The 26729-nt window shown below is 37.7% G+C and overlaps 1 protein-coding gene across 5 annotated transcripts in view; it reads left to right on the top strand.

Moving 5' to 3' along the window:
* Positions 1–2645: 2645 nt before the first annotated feature.
* PPP2R5E (protein phosphatase 2 regulatory subunit B'epsilon) overlaps positions 2646–26729 on the top strand; it is a 168628-nt gene continuing 144544 nt past the window's right edge. Inside the window, exons 1-2 of one of the 5 annotated variants that reach the window (XM_074290317.1) lie at positions 2646–3324; positions 5715–5878. In XM_074290317.1, the coding sequence (XP_074146418.1) occupies positions 5722–5878 (157 nt within the window). In that variant the 5' untranslated portion in view covers positions 2646–3324; positions 5715–5721. Of the gene's footprint in view, positions 3325–5714; positions 5879–21374; positions 21516–26729 lie in introns of those variants that run through there. The other 4 variants (XM_074290320.1, XM_074290318.1, XM_074290321.1 and 1 more) reach the window with 4 other exon arrangements.

Genomic DNA, 26729 nt, shown 5'->3' with positions numbered 1-26729 from the left:
CCCTGAGGGTAGAGACTGTCTCATAATTACTTGTATTCTTCCCCTATGTCTAGCATGTAAACTGAATATTTTGATAGATATGAAATTTTATTTTCCAGTAATATAATCACATCATATCTTTTCTTTTTTATTGTTTTTTTATTATAGTTTTTTATTTACAAGATGTATATGCATAGGTAATTTTTCCAGCATTGACAATTGCAAAACCTTTTGTTCCAATTTTTCCCCTCCTACTCCCTCCCCTAGACGGCAGGTTGACCAATACATGTTAAAGTATATGTTAAATACAATATATGTATACATGTCCATACCATTGTTTTACTGCACAAGAAGAATTGGATTTTGAAATAATGTACAATTATCTGTGAAGGAAATCAAAAAATGTAGGTGGACAAAAATAGGGGTATTGGGAATTCTATGTAGTGGTTCATAGTCAACTCCCAGAGTTCTTTCACTGGGTGTAGCTAGTTCAGTTCATTACTGCTCTATTGGAACTGATTTGGTTCATCTCATTGTTGAAGATGGCCACATCCATCAGAATTGATCATCATACAGTATTGTTGTTGACGCATATACACATCATATCTTTTCAATTTTCATTTCATCTCTTTTCATAGAGTATATACTCAATAAACAAGGGGTATTTTGCTCAACTTAATACCATTTAGGCGGTTCATGCATTAGCATTTTGGTCAAAATCTTTAATGTCTTCAAATAGATGCTATTGTTTGTAATATGCTAAAGTTTATTTATGTGCATCTTGAATGTTTGTAGTGGTTTTGGATTTTTAAAAATGATTTTTCAAGTTGTTCCATGATTCAGGCACATAGCTTTTGAAGAGAATATTGGTATTAATGGTCTTCTGAGGTTTTGAGAAGTTTGCAATTATTCAAATTTTCTATATTTTCCCCCTTGTCTAATCTCTATTCCAGACAATACTGAATTAGTTCATTTAATTTCTCCAGTATTCATCTAAATGGTCTCTACTAATGGATTCTCCATCTAGCTACCTGCTATAGTTTCATCATTTTCATCCACTTTTGTTTTTCTAGTTTAGATGAACTCAATAAATACTAAATTGATATGCCAAGCATTGAAAAATTAATAGCCCTTAGTTAAGATCACTGTTATTTAACCTTTAAAGATCAGTGGAGTATTGCTAAAAATAAGTAATTCTTGTTATAATACTCTTTAACAATTCTGAATTGTGTTAATATATTATTTGCATTTTACTCTTCATTAACATATATTTGTGTGTTAATGGAACCATTCCTATTTAGATTGTATTGAAATAGTGGGACAGAATTTAATTTTGTTGAAGGTATATATAAATGTTCATTTTCTTTCATATTTTCACCTAGATATAAAGAAAAAATATTGATCATGAAAGGTCCAAGGGGCACCTGAGTTAAAATTTTAAATGGGATTTAAATAGGGATTCTAAATAGCAGAGATAAGAAAAGAGGGGCAAATTCCATTAAATTTTTTATACTGAACTTTACATTTTTTTCCCTCTGAGGCTGGGGTTAAGTGACTTGCCCAGGGTCACACAGCTAGGAAGTGTTACGTGTCTGAGACCAAATTTGAACTCCTGACTCGTGGTCCTCCTGACTGCAGGGCTGGTGCTCTATCCACTGCGCCACCTAGCTGCCCCAACCATTTTTTTAAAAGCCCTTTCACATATCTTATTTTACTTGAGCCCTGGAGACCTGTGAAATGGCAAGGTCAAATACTATTATTTCCACGATACAGATAAGGGAAAAGGAGTAACCTCATAACAAGTTTCCAACATAGGACAAGAACAGAGGTAGGTAGATGGCTCTTTCCATTTCCAACTTACTGGGCCTATGTCTACGTGAACTGGTATAAAAGTTTCTTCAGGATGACTGCCTTCCTAGCAGAATGTAGGATTATTAATTTGGGAAAGGGAGGGCAGAACAAATAATAATAGTACAAAAGGATGAGGGGAACCGGAGCATCTTCGGTTTGAGCCCCTGGGCTCAGGTCCCCAGTGCAAGCAGTGAGGAAGGGGAGCTCAGCCACGAAGACAGAGAAATCCTAGGCTTAGAGCACCACTAGAATCAACCCGGCTGAGAAAGGCGTTCTCAGCTGCAGGCGTTCTGCCGGGAGGCTTCTCTGGCGATCTGACGGTCACCAAACAAATTTGCCCCAGAAAGATGACCGTCCTGGAAAGGCGGGGGCCAAGATTAGCTCTAGCGGTGGGAAGAGAGGAAGGTTCCTCATTGCTTCCATCTGTTTCCTATTGGGGGTTCCCTCACCAGAGGCCGCCGCTTCCTCCGTCCCACTAGCAGCGGACTCCGAACCACCGGGTCTTCTGGCACATCTTCCAGTCCAGCCAAGTGCAAAGCGTCCTAAACGGTCTTGAACCTAGCTCCGGATCAATAGCAAGTGGAACAACTGAGTCCAGGACAGTGCCGGAAACAGCAACCGCAGGGCAGGAGATCGCCGTAGCATCCGGGTAACATCACTCGCCAGCCCAATCAGCAACCTTTTTTCTTCCCACCCTTGCAGTCTCCCCGCCCCCCCACCGCCAATCCCCGACCAGCTCTCAGCCTAACATGCTGGAATAGGAGTGAAAGCGCATGCGGACCAATAGGGCGGCACTTCCCTTTTAAAGGCTCCAGTGGGCAGCTGCGGGGGGCGGGTGCTGGTCGCCAGCATGTTCGGTTGCGCGTGTACCATGGACTCAGCGGCTCGGTGATATTGACAATAGGAGAGAGAAAGGGGGCATTGACTGAAATCTACCGCGGATACCGATCGGCGGCTCCGGCAGCTGCGGCTCCAGCATCTGCGGCTCCTCCTCCTCTTCCTTCCTCCTCCCTCTTGCTTCTGCTGCGGATCCAGCTTCCCTCCCTTCCCTTTCCCCCCCTCCCCACGTCGTCGCCGCCGCCGCCGCCGCCGGGTCCAGGGCAACGAGCAAAGGCGCCGCCCGCCGGGAATGTGAGTGAGGAACCGCCGGGGCCGCAGCGGGGTAGATGCCGATTTGATGGGACGGGCCCGCGGGGGAGGATCGTGAAGCTGCCGCCGCCGCTGCCGGAGCCGGAGCCCTTGGGTACCGCTGTGAGGCCTAGAGGCTCCGCCGCCGCCTCTCCCGCCGCTGCAGCCACCGAAAGGAGCAGGAGAGACAGCGCACGGGACTGCCGTAGCCAGGGACTTCCTACCGTCCCCTGGGCTCCCCGCAGCCGCACGCCGCCGCCGCCGCTCCCGGAGCCTCCGCCGCCGGCCTCCCTCCACTCCCCGCGGCCCCGCTCCCTTACCCAGGAATCACCTCTCATCTCCGGATTCTCTCCCAGGAGCTTCAAGGTAACTTCGCCCCCATGCTGCCTGGCCGGGACCTGCCCGCCGCCGGCCTCCTCCAGCCCGCCTTCCGGGGGGAGAAAGCTGCTTGCAGCTCGGCCCGGCCCGGGGCAAGGCCCGACCCGAGCGCGCTCCACAAATTTACCTGGAAACGGTCCCGGCTCTTTTCACTAACACACCTCTACTCCTTTCCCTTTCCCTTCCCTTCCGGGATCAGGGTCAAATTTTCCCCCCGCCCCCCGCCCTCCTTCTCCAGCCGCGGCCGGGGTTGGTTTGGGGTAGGCGCTTGAGCAGCGGCTTCTCTTCTTTAGAGCTGGGGGGCGGGGAAGGGATAGGAGTGGGTGGCACCCCCTTTGACAGAACCCCTTCCCTATCTCTTCTCTTCCTTTTTCCTCCATTCTTAAATATTTTCCCTTCTGCATCTCTTCCTCTCTCCTCCATCCTTGTCTCCTCATCTCCTGTCTCCACCTCATCTTCCCCTTCCCCCTCTCTTCCTTTCTCCTCTTCTCTTTCTCTTATTCCTTTTCTGCATCTCATCTTCTCATCAATCTCTTCATCTTTCCTTCCATTTCCCTCTCTTTCTCTCTTCTTTCCCCTCTCCATTTCTTCCTTTCCGTCCCCTTCATCTCTTCTTCCTTCCATCTAACTCTCTCCTTTCCTTCTCCCCATTTCTTTTCCTTTCCCCTTCTCCATCTTTCTCTCCCTCCTTTCCTCTTCCCCATCTCTTTTCCCTTCTTCCTCATTCCTTCCTCATTTCCTTTCTAACTTTTCTCCATCTCTCTCTCTGTCTCCCCTCCTCCTTTCTCCCCACCTTTTTGGGTTTCAGCTCCCTGAAAAAATACCCAATCCTTGCCGCCCAGGAGAAAATAAAAAACTCCTTGAACTCAGACTTACTGAACCTGTTAATTCATTACTTTTGCATACAAACCTATTGATAGATATTAATTAGGTAGCCCTTTGGGATTGGCATTCCTGACATTCATTTTCTACTGTGGACATAAGAATCAAGTCATTGGAATTCTCTGTTTTTATAAACTCTATCTCGGTATTTGTCATGTACCAGAGATTCAAAGTTAGAAATGTGGGAGAGAGTGGAAAGGGGAGGTGAAAGTAGTGAGGGAAGCATAGGATTTAGGAAAGTCTTGCTGAGTTACAATTAGAGCTAAATAATTCATAAATCAGGGTACAGAAGTTGGTCCTGAATTCTGTGCGAAAACAATGTGCCCTGAAATTCAAGTGATGTTTTGTGAATTGTACCCCTGAATGGCATGCAATTCCATTTTAGCTCCTATGTTTATATTTAAAATCATGTGGATAGATTTTTTTTTAAAAGAAAGTTTGGGAATTATGATTAACTGGAAAAAGCTTTTTGAAGGAAATAAAACATTTTTTAAAACCCCAAACCTCAATACTATATATAGGTCCATTTGTTTCTAAAAGTGACAATGTGGGTAACACTTTTTTTTTTTTTTTTTTTAATCTATTGGAACAGCAGATCAGTTATTGTATTTCAGCTTTTCTCCATATGTGGTATTTCTATCCTGCTCTACCATTAATCTTGCATTGGGGCCATGGGTATGGTGGCATCTGTTTCAGGTGCTGAATAAAAGCAAGGCTTGTTGCGTTTAGGATACATCCTTTTAAATTTGTTTAAAAGTGTGAAGAACCCAAAGCTTTGGTTTTGGAGAAAAAGTCAGTTTGAAGGCATGAGAATTGGTATTAGATGGTGATGAACTTCATTGCCTAAACATTAGGGGAATTCAGTTTGGTTGTCTGACAAGGCTGTGGATTTTGCTTTGAGTTCAGCTGTATTTACTGCATGAGTTCATCATAGTTTTTTTATATTCAACCTTAATAATATAAGATGGATTCATTAAAAAAGAAACTGCAACTTGGAAATAATCTTAATCATGCCCTTTTATATGTTCTTTGCAAAGCAATTGAACCTGTCATTATTTGTATTGTGGGACATTTTGTCATTGATAACATGTTAAAAGTCATTTCTAGGTAATTGCAACAATTTTGGTTCACTTCTTGGCAAGGTAATGATATAGTTGCTCAGAGTGAAAAAAACTATGAATGTCATTCATAGTTAGTTTCAAATATTTGGGAAAAATGTATTAAGACTTTCTGGTTTTAATGTATAAATGTGATTTGATGGTTTTTAACCTTATCATAGGAAGATGTTTCTTATGCATCTTAGAATCTAGAAATTGTATATTTAGAAAAAACCAGCATAGCAGATTAATTGATCAAACATGTTTTCTTCCTAGCATACTACCAGTTTATTTCTCATTTTATATTCATCTTTTATGTGATTTTTAGTATTTAATCTGTGCTTAGCACCTTTTTTCATTTGCTTTGGGAATATATTTATAATACTACTTTCTCTTTAGTAGGGATATGTCCTCAGCACCAACCACTCCTCCATCAGTGGATAAAGTAGACGGATTTTCTCGGAAGTCCGTCAGGAAAGCCAGACAGAAGAGGTCGCAAAGCTCCTCACAGTTCAGATCTCAGGGCAAGCCTATTGAGTTAACACCTCTGCCTCTGCTGAAAGGTAAGTTTTGTTATATGCATTTTTGTGTATATAATTTTCTCGATTCGAATGTTACTTATTAAAATGTTTTAAATGAAAAAAATAGTAGGATTACCAAATTAACTCATTATGACAAATTTTAGGTATACTATTGAAGTAAGCCTATAGCTTCTAGTTATATGATTAGTTGTCGATTTCTCTCTTCCTGTTCTTTTTAAGAAGTAGTTTTTGCTTTTTTCATAAAATCACTAGTGACCAATGGGAGAATAGATGATATTCTAGGAAGAGGTACATTGGATTTGCAAGTGGAAAAATTAACTTCCAATTCTCCGAGTTCCCCTTTTTTGATTCTGTGAAAGCTTTTGATTCTTTGGGCATTATGATGGATTTATTGTGTATACCATTAACTAGGGTTTTTTGTAGATTTTGCTGCAAGAAGTGGAGAATCCTATAGAAGGAGCTAATGCTATATGAAAAGGTCATGGGGAAGGATAATTTTTTAAAATAAGAAAATTTTAGTCACTCTAATAAGCATTAAAATTCATGGTATTACATTATTAAAGATGGATATAATTACAATCTACTTCCTACCCTTCCCTATTTCTGTCCTACCCTGCCTTTCTTAGAAAGAAGTAATTGGTATATTGTACAAGGGATAATTTTGAGGATTGTATTAATTTTTAAGCGCCTCACTGTTTTGCTTTGGTATATAAGTATTTTCAGTTTATCTTCCCTTCCCCTCTGTCTTATTGTTTATGAGCAGTCATTGTTTTCAAATTTGTCAGAATCCAGCTCCCACTATATTGAAGTATATCACAATCTACTTTCTAAAGAATATATCAATCAAACATACTTTCATAAATAAAAAAAATAGACTTTGGACAATATTACACATGCTAGTCATTTAAAAGAAACTCAGCAGTTTGCCTTGCTAATTTGTTACTCCACATTTGGTTCTGTATTTTTTTTTTTTTTTTTAGAATGGTTTGGGGTTTTTTGGTACAGTTTTGTATGCTGGAAGCTTGTATAGAAAAATTGGGCTTTTGATGGCAAAAAAACATGACATAAAACATCTTAGGCTTTTAATTTTTTTTTTTTTTTAAGAAAGTGAATTGGTGGTGGGGATTAAAATTCTAAAGTATCTAATTGGTGATTTTGAAAATCTGATTGGGAAGCCCCATGGGACTGCTAGAGAGGCAATGACCCTTTAAATACCTCATGGCATCCTAGAACTCAGAAGATCTGGGTTCAGATTTTGTCTCTGACACATCTTGGCTGTTTAGGAGGTCACAACTTCTCAGAGCCTCAGGCACAACTCTTAAGACTCTAAAGTTACAGATTAGTGGTTCTGCTACATCATTGGGAAGAGTTTCTATACTTGGGAATTCCCTACATAGATGAAATCACAGGTCTGAACCAAAAAACATCACTACTGATTCCTGGAAAGATATATTTCCTGCTTAAAAAGAAGACTTAATATATTAGAATGTGAGTTCACAGAAACTCTGTAGTTAAACAGTTTGGATAAAAATATTTCTCAACAGCAATGAAATTCTTTAAGTTGGTTAGAGAAATGTAGAAAAACTTCTTTGGGGATAAAACTAATCAAAGCTGCTGAACTGACAAGGTTGGGAAAAATCTTGGCTTCTATAGTAATTTATTTAATCAGAAGCAGGCATATAACATGTAACATGCTCTCATTACTTTCATATCTGACAAAGGACAATGTAGTTTGACAGGCCTAAAAATTAAACTTTACCCTGAAGGCCTTATTTAGCTTTTGGGGATTAGAAAGGGTTTTGATCATCATTAGACCAGAAAAATGAATAAAGGAATATGGTGACAACACTGAAATTTGAATAGAGAAATCGATTTTAGGGACCCATTGAATGTAGAAGAGGTCCTTGTGAGAAGAGTCAGGGATACATTGTATTGTTTTCTCTGCTCAATTCTTTTCAAGGTGTTTTTTTCCTCAGTGTATTTTTATTTTTATTTTGGCATTTGGTCAATTGTGTTTTTAAGGAATTGTTTTCTTCAGTCAGTTTTTGTCCTTTTCCACACTGATGACTTTTGCCAATTGTTTCTTTTCTTATTTCTTTTCCCAATTTTTCTTCTATCTCTTTATTTGCCTTTTGAAATCCTTTATGAGAGCTTCCAAGAAGCTTCTTAGGGCTCTAGACCAGTTCATATCATCCTTTGAGATTTCCCATGTGGGCATTTTGTCCTTTTTTGACTTGGTGTTTTGGTCTTCGTTGTCACCTTAGTAGCTTTCTGTGATTAAGGTTCTTTTCTGTTTCTTGCTTAATTTCTTCTTTTTTCTCATTTTGTGACTATTTTGGTTGACCTTGCCCCAGGACTGAGGGTCTCAGTTACTGATCTGCTGGTATTAAGACCATCTCACTAGCTTTCCCGGGCACCATCTGAGCTGGGCTGAGCGCCCAATCTCTGTGAGATTGACTTTTCTTGAAGTCCTTCTAATCTGTTTTGAATTGGAGAGTGGTTTCATTCCTTCAGACTGATTTCCTGGGGTTTTCAAGAAAAATTGGAAGAGCTCAAGCAGCTTCCTGCCTTCACTTCGCCATCTTGGCTTCACCCCTGGAACTTTCCCCCCCTGCTCAATACTTAAGAACAGTCTGGTCATGCTGAAATACTAAAAACTCTATTTTTCAAGAGTAGATTTTTTTGGAGGGGAAGGGGAGATTTGAATTTCAACATTTTGCCAGTTTATGGAAGAACAATATGATAACACATGTGAACCACAAAACCCAATTTCAGACAGCTTATTGAGAGTAATTCTGTTTAATAAGAGTACTTTGGGAAGGTAAGAGAACCTTGGAAACTTCATGTTTCCTTAGATAAATTGTTGCCTGTTGCTTGATCAATTTTAGGAATAACTTGGACTATAATGAAGATAAAGGAAGATTTCTTGATGGTAAATTCTTTTTGGTAAGTCAGGAAGCATTTATTAATTCCCTCTTATGTGCCAGGCATTGTGCTAAGCATTGGGGATACAAAAAGAGGCAAAAGATTGTCCTTACTCTGAAGGTATTAACAAGTAAGTAAATAGGTATAAATAACCTATATTCAGGAAAAATAGGAAGTAATTAAAATAGAAGATACTAGAATTAAGAGGGGTTGGAATATGCTTCTTATAGAAGATGTGATTTTAGTTGGGACATGAAGGGAACCAGGGAAACTAATTAGGTAGAGACCTTCAGAGAAAATGTCCATGGCTAGGGGATGGAGTGTTCTGCCAGAGGAATAGTGAGGAAACCCCGTGTCACTGATGAGACTTTGTGATGGGGAATAAAGTATAAGAAAACTGGAAAGGCGGTAATGATGAGTAGGGCTAAGTTAGATTGAGCTTTGAACCCTAAGCATTTTTTATTTGATTCTGGGAGGCAATGGGGAGCCATTAGATTTTATTGTTTAGGGTGCTGACATGGTTGGATCCATACTTTAGGAAATCCCATTAGCAGTCCAATGGAGGATGGATTAGAGGAGATTTGAGGCAGATAGACCCAATAGTTTACTACTGTAGTAATCCAATTATGGGGGGGTGGGTGGGTAAGGGCCTGTATTAAGGTGGTGGCACTGACAGAGGAGAGAAGAGGGTATTTTTAAGAGATGTTGAAAAGATGAAATCTTCAGATATTGGCAGTAGATTGAAAATGGTGGGGGGAGGTAAGAGATAGTGAAGATTTGACTGAAGTACTAGAAGAATCATCCTTGCCCTTTATAGTAATAGGGAATTTAGGAGGGGAGATACTTTAGGGAAAAAGAGTGGGTTCTGTTTTGGACATTTTGAGTTTAAGAGGTTTATTGGACATTTAATTTGAGATATCTGAAAGGTAGTTGGAGGTGTGAGATTGGGGGTTAGCAATGGGGTTAGAGCAGAATATGTAGATTTTAGAATCACCAGCATAGAGATGGTAAATAAAGCCATGGAGTGATGAGATCACCAAATGAAATAGTATATAAGGAAAGAAGAAGAGGATCCACTTCAGAATCTTATTGAAACCTGAAGTTAGAGGGTGTCACTTGGATGAGGATCCAGCAAAGGAGACTGAGAAGAAGTGGACAGATAGGTAGGACAACCAAGTGAGAATGGTCTTCGACAACCTACAGAAAAAAGAATATTAGGTTTAATGCCAGGGTTCTTAGCATGGAGTTCAAGGATTAGGTTTTAGGGAAATTTATGAACATGGATAGGGAAAAAAAAGTACATATATCCAATAAAAATTTCACATTTCCTTCAATTATTTAAAACCATTTTCTGAGGAATCCATAGGCTTCACCAAACTATGAGAAGGGAGTCTGTGGCATTCAAAAGAATTAAGAAACCACAACTAAATAAGTTGATAGTTATTGATTTAACTTTTCTACACTCTTGTTTTGAATAAATTAGAATATTTGGTCCCAATTTTATTTGGGGCAGAATACAAATTTTTATGGGTGTGTAGGTACATAGATACCAGGTCTGGAATCAGGAATACCTGAATTCAAATTTGGCATTGGACACTTAGTAGCTATGAAATTCTGTTTCCTCATCTGTAAAAGAGCTGGAGAAGAAAATGGCAAACTATTTTAGGAGCTTTGCCAAGAAAATCCCAAATGTGTTCAGGAAGAGTTAGAAACAATTTAATGACAAAGAAATTATGATTGAATTTGTCAAGGGTCACTTATAGAATGGACAAAATGAAAATTTTTATGGCTCTATAATTTCAGCATCTTTGAAAACAGAAAATAGTATAGCTTAAATGCTTGAGAACTTTGTTTTTTCTTTACAAACATTAAAAAATGGGCAAAGTTGAGAACGTTGCTTGGTATATTATTGGTAACAATTGGTAACTTTGATATCAAAAGCACAAAAATCAGGAAAGGAAGAATAACAGTTTTGAAGACAGGATCCTTTCTGAGTTCCCTTCTGACGCTAATCTGTGTTCTTATGATTTCCTATCTTTTTTATATGTGCATTGCAAAGAATTTTCCTTATGTCCTATATTAGAATGTGACAGGCTTTTAAATACTACTTCATTAATACTTGACATGATATTCAAAATCTATCTCTTTCATCTCTGAGCCTTAACCTAAAAGAAATGGAAATAAACAACATTGGTTTATCTCTTCAGCTAGCATTGTATGGTTTTATAATTTGTATTGATGGTGATAATTTATTTAGAAAGCAGTATGAAATTTTCTAGTTCTACAGATATGTAGAAGAATAAGGGACCTTTGTGGCTGTGTCCTGTAACCTCATTTCACAGATGAGGAAGCTAGATCTCAAAGAGGTTAAGTACATTGTTTACTCAACAGTTCATGGGTTGTATACATCAAAGAGATTGAATTTGAACCTATCTCTAACTCCAACGCCATTGTTTTTTTAGTGAAAAACTTTATGTCAAGGCATCAGAAAATGGATATAGAGAATTTATTATTTTTATTTAATCAAGAAAGACTGTTGTCTTTCAAGTTAGTTTTAAATGTGAATGATTGTGTCTTGTTAGTATATTTTAGGGAATGCATTTTAAGTTGCCATGTGCCAGGCACTGTGCTTTAAGTGCTGCTATTTGTACATATGTCTTTACTGTTATTTGCATATATGTCTCTACAGTTTTCTTTCCATTCAAGAGCATTTTCTCAGAAATAAATGATTGTACCTTATTACACTTCCAGATTGTGCAAAAATGTATTTATTTTAATATATGGAGATTTACACATTTGAATGCTAATAAAAAATACAGTTACTATATTCAATCTCACTTCAGATTTTGCATGCCTTTGGGGCATCATCAACAGGAAATAGCAGAAATAATAAGCACTACATCCCAGTGACAGCATTGTTAGATTCTCTTTTTGTGATTGTCAGAAATCAGTTCCTCATTTGTACAGAATTATTATTATCTACAGCCTTAGTAGGAGTTAGTATTATTATGTTGGAGGAAAAGTAGATCAGACCACTTAGAGGAATGACTTAAGAATGTGGTTTTCTTAATGTGTTAAAAGTTGTATTATAGTATTGGGTGTTAGTCTTACTTAAAAAATTAAATAGAAAACTTTCTAACTTTGTTGTATTATTGTTGTTGTATTGATTTTCAGGTCTTTGATTTAGTGATTTAATTCTTTTCTATGAGCCTTGATAGTTACACTATTTATATGTATAATGATAATTTGTTCAGCTGTTCAAATAAATATTAAGCACCCACCCTATTCTTCAAGGTACCATTATTTAACCATCTTAACCATCTATTAATTTACTTAACTGGATCAATGATGTTCCTAGCATGGCTACATTTCCTCAGATGTAAATGCAGTCTTTCCCTATTTTCCTGTTCTGAATGATTCTCATTTGTATTTTCCCCCTCAGTCTCTTAAAGTAGGTCTATTTACTGGAGACTTTCCTCCAGTTCTTTTACTATTTTGTGGATACTAATGCAGTACTCAGGCTATCCTGATATAGAGTTTTTCACTATACGATTGACTTTTTTGGTCATATATTTCATTTCTGTCATGTTATCTTTTGTGTAACTATTTGTGCACAAGTAACCACTAAAAACTTTTATTCAGATATTTAGACTGCTTTAAGACATACTTGTTTTTATGCTTAGAGAGCCATTTGTAGTATGAAAGCAAATGAAATAAGTCTTTTCTCTCCTTAACATTTTTGTATTTAACTTTTTTCTCTTCACTGAGTAATATAGGGATTCTAACCCTAGAATAGTTTCCTGATAGATTTGAGGCTAATAATCCAAATCTGAATTGTTTGAAAACCAGATATACATTCTGATTTTTGAAAAATGTTTTATTGATTCTTTTCATTTAAAACATTTTCAACCGCTGTTACTTCCTGCAGATATTCTCAGGTCTCACCACTTCCTCCCCCCTATACAGATTGTAGTCAAGTAAAACAAATCAACATAGTGTTTGGGTCTGAAAATGTTCATCTCATTCTGCACTTCTAGCCCATTACTTCTGTTTACTTTTCTATACATCTTTTCATGTTTTTTTGAATATTTATAATTTCTTATAGTAAAGTAATATTTCCCATTACACTTATGTGCTAATATTTGTGTATCTTGATCCCAGTTGAAAGGTACTTTGTTTCTAGTTTTTTGCTTCCACAAAAATATCAGGATTAATATTTTGCCAAATATAGGGTCTTTCTTTGTCTTTGCTATTCAATGCAATCTTTTCTTAAAGATTATAGATAATTGATCTTTTTTTTTTTTTTTTTTTTGGTTTAAACATAAGTCACAATCCTACCAGTAGTATTAGTATGCTATTTTTCTATATATCCTTCATCATATATCTTTTCTATCTTTTGTCAACTTTGCCAATCTGTTGGAAGGTGGAGACCAAGAAAGCTCCTGCCATGATATAGAAAGAATCAATCAACAAGCAAGCATTCACCACCTGTTTTGTGCTAGGCATTGTGTTAAGCACTGAGGATACAAATGAAACATAAACATATATGTATGTATATAAAGATACATATATATAAGACACATATACATATATGTATGTATATATACTTAGCAAAGACATAGATACACATATATATTCATAAATGTATGTATATAAAGAAAATAAAAACAATGTATTAGCACTAGTAGTGGTTTGAGAGCAGGATGTCAACAACTATTAAAAGCAAAACTGGCTGAAAAAACAAACTAGAAATTGTTTTTATGTTAGGAAATCCAGTCTCAAAACAATAGTGGGGCAAAATGAGAAGAACAACTTTTAAAAAGTTAAATGAATACAGATCTCTTTCTAATAGTTAAGGAGATAACAACTTTGGAGGATTGAGGGATGGATCTAGATTTTGACCCAGATAGGGATTTAATTGAGGGAAGGCTGTGCAGAGTCACCAGTTTTACTCTCTCCTCTGGAATTTTCTGGGCCCAGTGGTAGGATAGGGAAATCTTTTCAGTTTTCAATTGGAGGCAGGGGGGAATTTTCTAGCTCATGGCCAAAGATGAATTATTAGGTACCAGTGTGTTTTTTTCAGGTTTCTCCTGTATTACCATCTCCTCTCTTTTTTCAAATTCCTAACCATTTAAAAAAATTTATTTTTAGATAAGTTTTTTTTTTTTTCTGAACTTAATGAACACTAGAAAAGGAGAATTTTCTGTATGCAAATAAGAAAAGGAGTATATATATATATATATACATATATATATATATGTATATATATATATATATATCCTTTTATTTATAGTTTGCATTTTTAAAAAGTGTATAGTCAATTTAGTATTCTTGTTTGTGATTCTTTCTAAACTTCCCTCTGTTTTTCTTCCTGCATTTTAAAAGATATTTCAATGGCCTCTTTTATTTTCTTTTGGGTAGGGTAGGAGCAACATTATTGCTAGTTCCTCCTTACCTCACTCTTCCTGAAAATAAAAAAGGGAATATAGAGTCAAGCAAAATAACTGACACATTTGTCAAGTCTGAAAATGTATGTCTGATTCTCCATCATTAATGAGGGAAAGGAAAGGGAGAACCCCATTTCTCGGCGCAGAGATCCCATGGGGCGCAGTGTCCCCTATAAATGAATTTACAGGCCCGAAAACCTAGATTGATAAATAAAAGGTTTATTTTAGGAATTTGGAAGTAAAGTTCAGTTAGATGCCAGGGCCAGAGGTGGTTGCTGGGCGGGCAGGAACCCTTACATGGCTGGAAGGATACCATGTGTTGGCTGGGTATCCTTCCAGCCATGTAAGGGTTAAATTCATTTAGGAAAAAAGAAAATTTGGGGCAGTGCCCTTCATTTAAGGCAAGGTTGAAAATTTTCTCCAAAGATCTTCAGAGTAGTGGGGTCTCCTCGTCTTGTTCCCCCCTCAAACTATCGCCTCCAGATGCATGTGGGAGAAGGGGTGTTGATCTCCTCTTTAACTGCTTTGAGCTGACAAGGATTGTAGAGATTTGGGGTTCCATGCCAGGAGGTGAGGCGTGAGGTGTGGGGGATGGCAGCAGGGCATTGAGGGGGTGTCCAGGTCAGTTGTCCCCAGTCAATATTCTCCAGGCTGAAAGGCCAGCTGAGAACCCAAAGTGTGACACCTAGAGAAAACAGATATTGGGAACAGATTAAAAGTGGGGTGTCATTCAGGGTGGAGATGGTGACATTCAGGAAAATAGGGCCTTCAGCAAGAAATGCATCAGGTCTTTTCTGTGGGCTGATTGTCTGATAGCCCATCTAATTATCAAAGAGAAATAGGAGAAAATGCTGAGAGAAAAGATTATTTGTAGCCTGGCTCTTTTACCCTTAATTTCCAGGAGAGCTAATTTCTCTGGGGGTTGGGATTAACGGGTGTGGACTCAGAAGTCAGGGGAGGCAAGAGGCCTTGATAATCTAGTAGATTTAATGAACCACTGCTCTTTTGTAAGGCAGGGTCTAGGGATGGGTATGTATCCCCAGTTGTCAGAGCTGCAGATCAAGATAGGAATGCGGTTTAAGCTCTTGGAAATGTTGGAAAAACTGCTGTTTTTCTTGAAGAGAGTTGGTTATTCAATAAGCAAAGATCCCGAATCTTTTCCTTCCTAGTTTCCCCACTCTTTATGGAGGAAAAGTATCAGCATAGCCTACCCAGCTTACCGACCCCTGAGGTGTTTGGGCTGTCCTGAGATAAAAGGGAAAGAGGGCCATACCTCAAATTCCTACCAGGGAGCAGGACTCTGGGGGGCCAGTTCAACCCTTGTGGTGTTGTGTAGTGGTGAGAAGGCAGTTTCTCCTGCTTGAATTCAGGGCAGAGACTGGGGTCTTCTAAGGCTTAAGTCTAGAAGAGATTTGCATTAAAAGAGCACCTCTCCGTCTCTCTGAGTGTCTGGAGGCAGGAGTTGCCCTGAGAAGAGAACTGAAAGTCTCAGGTTAATGAGATAAAGGGAAACCAACAGGTGTTAGAAATCAGTTTTGGTCTTACAGATCTCTATTAGTTGTCCAGTAGCAGACAGATGACCAGGCTAAAAACTTATTTGGCCAAGCATTTAGGATACAATGATTACATATAATCAGGCTAGAAACAGCAAGGTATGACATATTTGAATTTCATTAACAATTTCTATTAACTATTGCTCTGATCTTAAAACCAGTTACATGAGGAAAAAAATGCAAGAACATAAATTCTAAACAAATATTTATCATAACCTTATGTTGATAACAATAAGGAATTTGTCCCAATGAGTTCATACCCATCTTTCATAAGTGAACATTATTCATATAAATCAGTTTGTTTTTAAAATACCCAATGCAAATACAATCATATACAGAATGTCTAATTCCACATAAGAGAATTCAAGAAGTTAGCAGTTAAACTTTTAGAAATAAATCCTACCGAAGTATGGATGGCATTCACAGAAACCCAGGCTAAGTTTGATTATTGCTCTTTTCCCAACCTTTTGGCTTCAAAGGAGTTAGCTTTGCTGGGTGTAGAAGCCCTGTCAAGGTGGGTGGAGATAAGGTTAGATAATCTGTTCAGTGGAGTTTATTGAGAGGCAGTAACCAGACCCCAACTCTGTAGTTTTCATTCCCTTTAGGCATCCCTAAGAGAGAGAGAAATACAACAAAAACTTTTATTTCGCCAGAGCTGTGCCATGATGTCTCAATGAGCAATGCTTGGCTTGAGTATAGAGCTCCAGACAGCATCAATCAAGTCCCGGGAAATTGAGCTGTCCCACCTCACTGATAGAGGGGGGGGGGGTTTGTGTTACCTCATGAACTGGAAGACTGAAATAGAGGCGAGAGCAATATTGGAGTAGTTTCTAGAGAGGACATAATCAGTGGAGATAGCATCTTGATAAGAGATTCCTATAGCTTGGGATGGGAGAGGCATTCTGCTATTCTGAAACATAAGATCTTATCAAGTATTCTGATAAAGAGGTTGGGGGAGGTTTTGCAGAACTAAGAGGCAGGGAAACTGAGTCAGGATAATAAACAAATAAATCAGACTAAAATTAGAAAATGCAAGGACTTGTGGCAAGGACCAGTTTTTCCCTGATAACCCCAGAATTATTAGCATAGAACAACACTCCTTATTCAGAGAGACACACGCCTCCCTGTTTGAATCTCTGCAGTTGGGGGGCATCTCAGCCAGAGATGGACAGTCTTTAGGTCTGTGGTCATTTGTGTATTTAACTCAGCCTCTGCTGTGTAGCAGTGCTCAAGGCAGTCCTGCTGCCCTGAGAAGGCACCCCAAGTCAGGGGCCCCGAGAGAGAGACAAAAAATGGAGTCTGAGAGCTTCATATTCTCTCTCTCTCTCTCTCTCTCTCTCTCTCTCTCTCTCTCTCTCTCTCTCTCTCTCTCTTTCTCTAGGGAGGACAGATTTCTGAGTAAATTATGCAATTAGACCAAGAGAGGCCACCCCAAACCATTAGAGTCCTGCTGTCAAAATGCTCAAATACTAATTAAGGAATTGGTGTAGCAGGAGGGGAGAAACAGATCAGAGAGACTGCCAGTCCTAGGACAGGTGTCTGATTTTTGGTAATTTCTAAAGAATAATCCCAAAGACTGAATAAGGATTTCAAAGTTAAAACATAATTTGGCAAATCATAGTCTAGCAAATTTTAAGCAAAGAGTAAAATAGTTTCCAATTCGGCCTGAACTGAAATAAGACATCAGTTTTTCCCAATTTCCTGACCAGTTGAAATCTCAGTTTCCTTCCCCCCGTTTACAGAAATTATCAGATTATATATAACAGACTAGTAAATTTCCTGAAATAGCAATAGTAAACAGTTTTATGCAGCAATAGTTAAACAGGTTTATACAGCAATAGTTAAGTTTTTCTCATACAGAACAATAGTCAAACAGTAGTCTCCCAGTTTTAACGAGTCATAAAAAAAAAAATAGATGGATTAATTTGAAAGCCACCTTATCTCACTCAGAACCTTCTCTGAGGAAAGGTGGGTGTGAACAAATCCCACCTGACCCCTCCCTACTCTGTTAGAAGAGGCAGAGGGAGGGGAAGGCAGCTAGCACTTAATGCAGAGAATAGTGAGTCAAATACAAAAGACCCTACCCCCACCCATCTTCTAGTGATTAGGATGTGGGAGCGTTTGGGGCATTTAGAAAGGTTAGACCCTAATTGGAGATAATCGACTCCTGAAGCAAGTTGGGGGTTGGGCGAGTAGAAAGAGATTGGAACTCTACATAGAATTCAGGTGTTAATTTAGCCATTCTCTAAAAGGCAGCTTGAGGGAGAATCTATTCCTATTCTATATCCCTGGCTTCCTGGACTGAAGCCAGAGAAATTCAGGCAAAAAAGAGACAGTTTAAGGAAACTGAGGCAGTAAAAAAAAAGAACTGTCACACACCGGAACAGAGAAGATTCTAGCGAGGTGCCAAATTAAAAGTAGTTAAGGAGCGTTTAAATAGTTTCACTCTTTTTAATTCACCTTTGCCTGCCTGCAGTCAGGATGGGGGGGAAAAAAGGAGAAATCAGAAGAAACTATTCTCACTCTCTTGACAATTAATTTGCCTGGATTCTGAATTTAGTTCCCCAGCCAAAATTACAAAGATCTCCTTCCTGTAGTTCTAGACTGCCCAGGACCAGAACTTAGAAAGGGCATCTTTTAATTGTCAGCATAGGGGGCATAGGATGCCAATCCAGAGAAATAGGAGAGTGCACTAGGAGCTCCTGAGACAGAGAAAGGCTTGAACAGTTTAAATTCTCTGTCTAGGTTTTAGAGAGCAGGTAAGTATGCCCTGAGGCTTAGAAAGAAAATGGGCGGTTTTAAAATCCTATATCCAGCCTAGAGAGCATGGTCAGTCCCATTTTAAAAGATATGGGACAAGCTAGTTCTCTGAGAACACTGGAAGCCTTGACTCCTTTAAGAACCAGGTAAAAGCTATGAGAGGGGCGTTTCTAGAGATCTTGAAAAGAGTCCCCAAATCTCCCCGCTATACCCCAAGAAGGTTCCAAAAGAAAGACTGTTATAAGGAGAGTTTAAAGTTAAACCAGAGAAGGCTTCATAAGGGTGGTACTTTAACTGGATTTTAAAAAATAGGTAGAACCAAAAAAAAAAAGAAAGAAAAAAATTACATAGCAGGTAAGCCACATGGGAGAGGTTGGAAAAGAGAGAGGATGGGGGAAAGGAGAGATGTTATCTTACTCAGTGCTTCTCAGGTGGCGAAGGTGAAGGCTCACGCAGTTGGGTAGAGACACATCTCCAAGTTTGCCCCCATCCATTGACTGTCTCCTCGTGGCTACAGCCTGACCTCTATGGTGGAGTGTGAGAGGGGTCAAACAGATTTCTCCCCTAGAAGAGATCAAGGAGACTGCTGGCCTGGGACCTGAGAGGGATGACCACTTGGTGGGAGGGAGGGGTGAAGAGACTCCCTTGTGTCAGAGTTGCAGCCTGAGGGCAGGCTTTTCTGGCGAGATAAAGGGATTAGAAATGCCTTGGAAAAGGTCTTTTGTCTCTAGAGGAAGCCTCCTGAAATGCAAGTAGTCTCCATGGGAGACTTTTGCTCGCACCCCAAACCTGGTCTGGGTGCCCTATGTTTTAGAGATAGAGTGAGATGAGGGTAGGAACACAGATATTCTTCCCGGAAGCTACTCAAAACTGCTAAGGACGAAAATTGGTTCTTAGAGACCGGAAAAGGTTAAGGATAGTTTTCAGGGTAACAATTTTCGGGGTCCCCATGAGGGCCACCAACTAATGAGGGAAAGGAAAGGGGCAACCCCATTTCTCAGCCCAGAGATCCCATGAGATGCAGTGTCCCTTATAAATGAATTTACAGGCCCAAAAACCTACATTGAGAAATAAAAGGTTTAATGTAGAAATTTGGAAGTAAAGCTCAGTTAGAAAGACGCCAGGGCCAGAGGTGGTCACTGGGCGGGCAGGAACCCTTACATGGCTGGAAGGGTACCATCTGTTGGCTGGGAGGGCTCCTGTAAAGAGGGCTCCTGCTTGGCCCTTTTTATATCTAGAAGATGATGGGCGGCACCCCTAAGTTCTTGGTGGGCTTTTTAGTTAGCTCAGATCAGGTGAGGGCTGGGGGAAGCTGAGCTGATAGTGGGGGCTGGGCCTGGATATTCAAAGGATGCCTTTGACCAGGATTTGTGAATCAAGGTTAGCCATTGGTTGGGCAATTAGAAAGGAATCTTAAAAGAGACCTCAACCCCCATCATCATCACTCTACCAGGGATAGAGCCATCATCAGACACCTTAATTTTTTTTTTTAATAACTTAGGATGAGAGAATAAGACTGGTGAGACTGCAACTATGCTTCCCTTAAATCCAATATATGTAGGAGCAAGATATCATTTATGTGTCATTGTCCTCTTCCAAAAATGAAGAATAAACAGCAACAATAAAACTAGGGAAATCTGGAGTTCTTATTATTCCTGTGAATAACATTTTTACCTAATTTTTTTTCTTTCTTTTTTTTTGGTTCTACCTATTTTTTTAAATCCAGTTAAAGTACCACCCTTATGAAGCCTTCTCTAGTTTAACTTTAAACTCTCCTTATAACAGTCTTTCTTTTGGAACCTTATGTAGGACTGCACTTCTAATATATTTATATAGTATGTGTATATTATAATTCTCACTCTCATCCTATTAAGATGGAGTTCCTCAAAGGCAGGAACCCTGTAATATTTAAACATTTTATTTGTAAACTGTGGTCTAATAATAAATGTTTGTTTGAAGGAATAAATGTAGATGACTAAGTTGGGGGTGGGTGGATGGGTGGGAAGGAACCCTGCTGGAGGAAATCTTTGCCTAAATTTTAGCAACATTTTAGAAAATGCAAATGGTACCCCTGGACAATTATTGCAATACCTTGAGATTAGAGGTAAGTTAATCCAAAGGTCAACTTCTTTAAAAAATTTGGGCAGGAGTGAATTGATTTCTGTCTAGTAGTTAGGATTCTTAATAAAATTGTGAAACCTCCCATCCTATTTCCTGATAGTGTTTCTCTTTAAATCACCTTAGTACTACTATTATTGTAGAAGAGGGTAAAGGGTGGGATGCAGGAAGTTGTGGGTTTGGGGAATATCGGTGGAGGTATAATGCTATTGGAAAAAACTTCAAAGGGGAAGTAACCATGTGTCAAAACTTGACCTTGCCCATAGGAAGAAGCTAAGAACAGCTAGCAGTGGTGGTGGGCTTCTGTCACCTCTGAGTTTTTTTAGTCTTAGTGTGGAGTTTCAGCCTTGTAGGAACTCTGAGCTAACATGGATTTGCAATTCCTTTGTATTGTAATTAGGAGTCTTGGAGAATTGCCTGGGGCCTTGAGGTTAATCCATATGCTTGTGACCCTTAACTAGTCCCTGTTTAAGGATGAACTTGAACCTCTTAATGGCCAAGGCTGACCCTATATCAACATGACCACAATCTCTCAGGTGCTTCATTTTTCATTCCTTAATTGTGCCAACACAGTTTCAAATATAACAGAACTTGTTAATTTGATGAATGGTGACAACCAAACGAAATTATTTATACATAAGAACCTTTGTTAATTGATGAATTTGAAATCATTCCAACTTATAGGGGTACTTTTCTTTTTGATTTTGCTTTTAGGTTTAGAAGATAGATTATAAGCTGTTTAAGAAAATATTAGCCCTCTGAAAATGGACATGACGAATGTGGCATCAAGCTGGGGTTGTTGTAACATAATTTATTGCCACAAAGTGTAAATTGTGATTCGGAGGTATTTTACAGGTAATTTTGGGTATTCATTTACATATTAAGCTTATTCAGAAACTTGTGACAAATGAATTCTACAGATAACCAGAAACTTTTTTTGTGTGAAAACAGTCTTTGAGAGTGTTCCTTTCCATAAACTCCTCCCTTTTATTTAATTGAAGGCACAAGAGAATAGATTATAGTTTGTTTAGTTTTTAGTCTTTTTAACAATATTTTAAAGAGCATTTTTCAATTCAGAATTGCTTTTTTTTGGCACCTTAATTCCTTTTATTTACCAGAGGGATAAATTCTCTCATTCATCTTTGACACAGTGTTAGTAATGACTGCTTTGGTGTGGCAGGGAAGCTACATTGTGTTGTGCTTATGCCAAAATTTTCATGAATCTGTTCTATAATCCAAAATATATTTTATAATTTGAAATAGCATCCAAAAGAATTAAATTCCCCTTTGAAGTTTTTTATGTTTATCACCTCATTTGTCATATTTACAGTGTAGTTTTATTCTGCTTTTGCTTAGTTTTTAGAGGGTTTTTTTTTTTTTTTTTAGCAATCTTAGAATACTAGTAATTTAAAGGTATAATTGTTTGCTTTTCTTTCTTATAGCAAAGAATAAAAACTGAAAAAAAACCCCCTCCCTAAAATATTGTTTTTAAAAGTGCTATTTTGTAGTTGTAAACTTCGTTTGGCTCCTAATCCCCAAGCAAACTATCTCTCAAATGTATTTCATATTTAATATAATTGTTTTATTTCAACTTTCACATAGTTATATGGGGGGAGGGGAAATTATTTTCCATTGGTGCCTTGACATTCCATATTAGGGATACCCTGTTTTTAAAGTGTTCGTTGTTCTTCAATCTTTTGAGCATGGGGTTTAGAAAAATTACTAAGTACGAATATACAAATTTCTGTTTTTTTGCTCTAGAAAAACATTAGTTATGTTAGTTACCAGGTAATTTTGAAACCAGTGTTGTGTTTTCTTGGGAAGTAATTATAAGATTTTAGTAAAATTGAAAAATTAAACCTATCTTTTAGATATATTTCATTTGCTTTGAAGTGTGAACATTTGTTGTTTTCTATGTAGCAGAGACATTCCAATAGTCATTATGCAATCCTAAGTAATTATGGGTGGTAGTGCTTCTCATTTATTTATTGACTTAAAACAGGGTAGCTGCCAGTATGTGCTTCACCTCATCTGTCAAAAATCACTTAGAATACCTATCTTAAAGACTGAATGTTAAGTTGTTGTTATTGTTTTTTTCAAAACTTTGTCCAGTTGTTTGATGAATACATGCACCAGAGCAGTTCACCAAGAAGTCAGTTTAAAGTATAAAGCAGTCTTTAAATTGTAGGGTGTGTTTGTTGGGTCTTTCATGGAGCCTTGACTAGATGGTGTAGTTGAAGAGCTATCAAAATTAATTTGTTGTAGATATGGTAAAATCACTGTCCCATGGGCATAAATTCCACAGACTACATTGTATTTGACTTTTACATAGATAAGAAATAGCAAATACTTTTAAATCCTAATGTTAAATGAGTGCTAATTATATGTAATCCTATAATTAAGTACTTAAATTAAAAAAAACACTAATGATGAGTATGGCCAACTCACCTAAGGTACCTACCTGTCTGTAACTAATAACTTGAAGCTCTGAGCTAATAAGTTGCATTTTATAGAAATATTTTACAGAATACAGTGGAACCTCTTGGCACATAAGCACTTATGTTTACAGAAATGTGAGTAGTGCATCATTATTAAAACCTTTGTTTTTCAATTATTAATTATTTAATTATTATTTTCATCTTTTTTGTCATGATAATTTCCAAGACAAAGTAAATTGATATTTATATATTTTAAAGATACACTTATCTTTTAGATGTTATTTAATTTGGTTTAGATAACAATGCTGTGAAATATTCTTTGCCTCCTTTTAAGTCAGTATCACCTCAGATATTTGAGGATAGCATGAAAGCAAATGTTGCATTCTAATTTTTCATACAGAACATGTTCATTGAAAAATACATTTTTGTAATTTCTTGGCCTGTGCATGTGAAAAAATGTGCAAAATGAGATAATTACTAATATATGGAAATAGGTTTTTATTCCCACTGCCTCCTTATAGTTCAACATAAACAACTACTTAAGAAAGATGTAAGATTGTTGTTAAAATAGAATATTGGAAATGGTTGATATATTCAAGAGGAAAATACATTTTGGGACTGACTTTTTAATGAAGAAAATTTAAAATTGGTTAATAATGCAATTATGTTTGCAGGAAATCCCATCTGTTGACCACTGATAATTATAATTATTTGGAAATGTCATTTAAAGAGTAGATTTGTTATGAGATTTTGAGTTGAATAGTGAGCTAGGAAAAAGTTCATGTAAGTTGTGGGGATTTTGTGGTGGCTTTTTTTTTTATGCCAGAGAGAAAATGTAGAGTGGAATGTGAGAACTCTCGTGCCCCCCCCCTTCTCCCAGCACTATTCTTTTGTGGGTATGAGTTTGTAAAGGCATTCATGTTAAGTACAAGATTAGAATATAAATTATCGCCTGTTCTCCCTCAGTCTTAATGTCTGAAGTTTTTATTTCCTGACTGAAGAATGAAGATAGATAAGGAAGAACTTTTTGTTGTAAACCTTTTTGCTCTTTCCTATTGGTTAGAGTTCTTTATGGCCAAAGATATTTCTTTACTTTTGTAGTCCACTTCAATTTTGTTTCGTGATTTCCTGTTTTAAAATCTCTTTTTATATCAGATGATTTTCCAAGATATTTAAAAATATTCATTGCCAAGTCCCAATTTTATTACTTGGAAATTTATCATTAGTGTTATTGGAAAGTTAATTTGGATAACTTTAAAGTTTGGATAAATTCAATAAAGATTTAATAAGTATTTTCAGACTATAGAGTACTATTTTAGTCTCTGGGAGAGAAACAGAGTAAATGAGATTAGGTGTCTTTTCTTGTGAAGTTTATAAACTAGTAGAAATTTATTAACTAGTCAATATTTGTGCATGCACAGGTACCTAATAGAAAATAGCATATGACAAATGAGATATAAAATGGTGTATGAGATCTTAGTGAGGAAAGAGCATTACTGATTGTAGGAATCAGGGAAGATTTGAAGAAGAGATGACATTTGAATTGCTGTTTACATGATAGCCAGGAATTAATTAGAAGGAGGAGGGGATACTAATTTAATAAAGTCTTTACAGTCTAGAATCTTGCCTTGAACCTGAACCCTCAAGCTTCTGGATTAGCTCCAGATCTGTAAGCCATGAGGGTTGGAAGGTTTGGAAGATTTTATTTGGGGAAGAAGCAGGCTTTGAAAACCCAGAAATAAGTAATAGCAGCAGAAACAAGAATAGCTAGACGTTTTATATTGCTTTAAAATTTGCAAAGCAATATACAGCCATTTCATTTTATCCTCACAATAACTGTGGGAGGTAGGAACTATTATTTTTTCCATTTTTACAGATTAAAAAACTGAGGCAGACAGAAGTTAAGTGATTTCCTTAGTCACAAAGCTAGCATGTGTCTTAGGCAAGATTCAAACAGGGTTTTCCTGACCCCAAGCCTGGTGCTGTATGCATTGCTTACAATTAAGATACACTATGCACAATTGAGATGACTAGAAGATCAAAATGTGTCAAGTATAATTTCTCTCTCCCCCCTACCTCTACCTTTTTTTTTTTTTTTTTTTTTTTTTAAAGATAACTGAATGAAGGAATGGTATGGTGTAAAGAATGTTATGTTATACTTGTAATTAGGAAGACCTGGGTTCACTTTTAACAAGGAGGCAGAGATGAGAAAGAGTAGTGTTCCAGGAAAGGAGCACAGCTAGTGAAAAATGCTTGGAACTGATGCTGAGTGAAATGAGCAGGACCAGGAAATCGTTGTATACTTAAACAACAATTCTGTATGATGATCAATTCTGATGGATGAGGCCGTCTTCAACAATGAGATGAACCAAATCAGTTCCAATAGAGCAGTAATGAACTGAACCAGCTACAACCAGCAAAAGAATTCTAGGAGATGATTATGAACCACTACATAGAATTCCCAATCCCTCTAATTTTATCTGCCTGCATTTTGGATTTCCTTCACAGGCTAATTGTACATTATTTCAAAGTTCGATTCTTTTTGTACAGCAAAACAACTGTTTAAACATGTATACATATATTGTATTTAATTTATACTCTAACATATTTAACATATTTGGTCAACTTGCCATCTTGGGGGGAGGGGGAAGGAGGGGAAAAATTAGAACAAAAGGTTTGGCAATTGTCAATGTTGTAAAATTACTCATGCATATATCTGGTAAATAAAAACTATTAAAATATTAAAAAAAAAGAAAGAAAGAAAAATGCTTGGAGTTGGTATGGCATGGATAAGAAATAGCCAGGGGGCTAATATCACTGGATCCCAGAGTCCTTAGAAGAGACTAAAGTGGAAGATCCAGGAAGATAGGAGAGGGCTAGTGTATGAAGACCTTTAAATGAAAATTTTATATTTGATCTTGGAGATAAGAGGGAACCACTGGACTTTATTGTCTTGGGGCCAGACCTATGTTTTAGGCAGATCAGTTTTTGACAAGTGAGTGGAGGATAGGTTAGAGCTGGGAGATAGTAGGCAGGAAGACTAAACACAGATCCAGATAATGAGTTAATGGATTCATGTACCAGATTGAGTTTTTTAACCTACAGCCCACCTCATTTGTGTCCTGGACCCTCATCTCTTTCAGTGATTTTATCAGCTCTCCTGGATTCAGTGATCATTTCTTTGTGGGTGACATTCAACCCAAGTATCTCCTAAGAACTCTAAGTTCACATCATTGCTAATTTTGGACATAATTGAACAATATTGGATGAACTCAACGTGTGCAAAACAGAACTTCTTATCTCCCCTTCCCACAGAAGAAAAACCAAAAACTGTTCTTCACTTCCCTACTAAGTGGGAACAGTGCCCTGTCTTGGGCACTACCATATTTCTAGTCACCTAGGTTCACAACCTTTGCATTGTCCTTAACATTTCACTTTCCCTCACCCCATATATTTTCTTGTCATTTTTCTGCACAATATCTTTCATATCTGTCACCTCCTATCGACCTATGTGGAGTTCATTCAGACTTGTCATTTGGAATATTGCGGTAGGCTTCTACTTGACTTCCTTTTGTCATTTTTCTCTTCTCCATCCTTCTCATTGCTGTGGTCTTCCTACCTAAAGCACAAA

Source organism: Sminthopsis crassicaudata, chromosome 2, assembly GCF_048593235.1.
Source record: "Sminthopsis crassicaudata isolate SCR6 chromosome 2, ASM4859323v1, whole genome shotgun sequence".
Lineage (NCBI taxonomy): Eukaryota > Metazoa > Chordata > Mammalia > Dasyuromorphia > Dasyuridae > Sminthopsis > Sminthopsis crassicaudata.
Note: the sequence above shows the minus strand (reverse complement) of the source record. Positions and strands in the feature narration are given on the sequence as shown.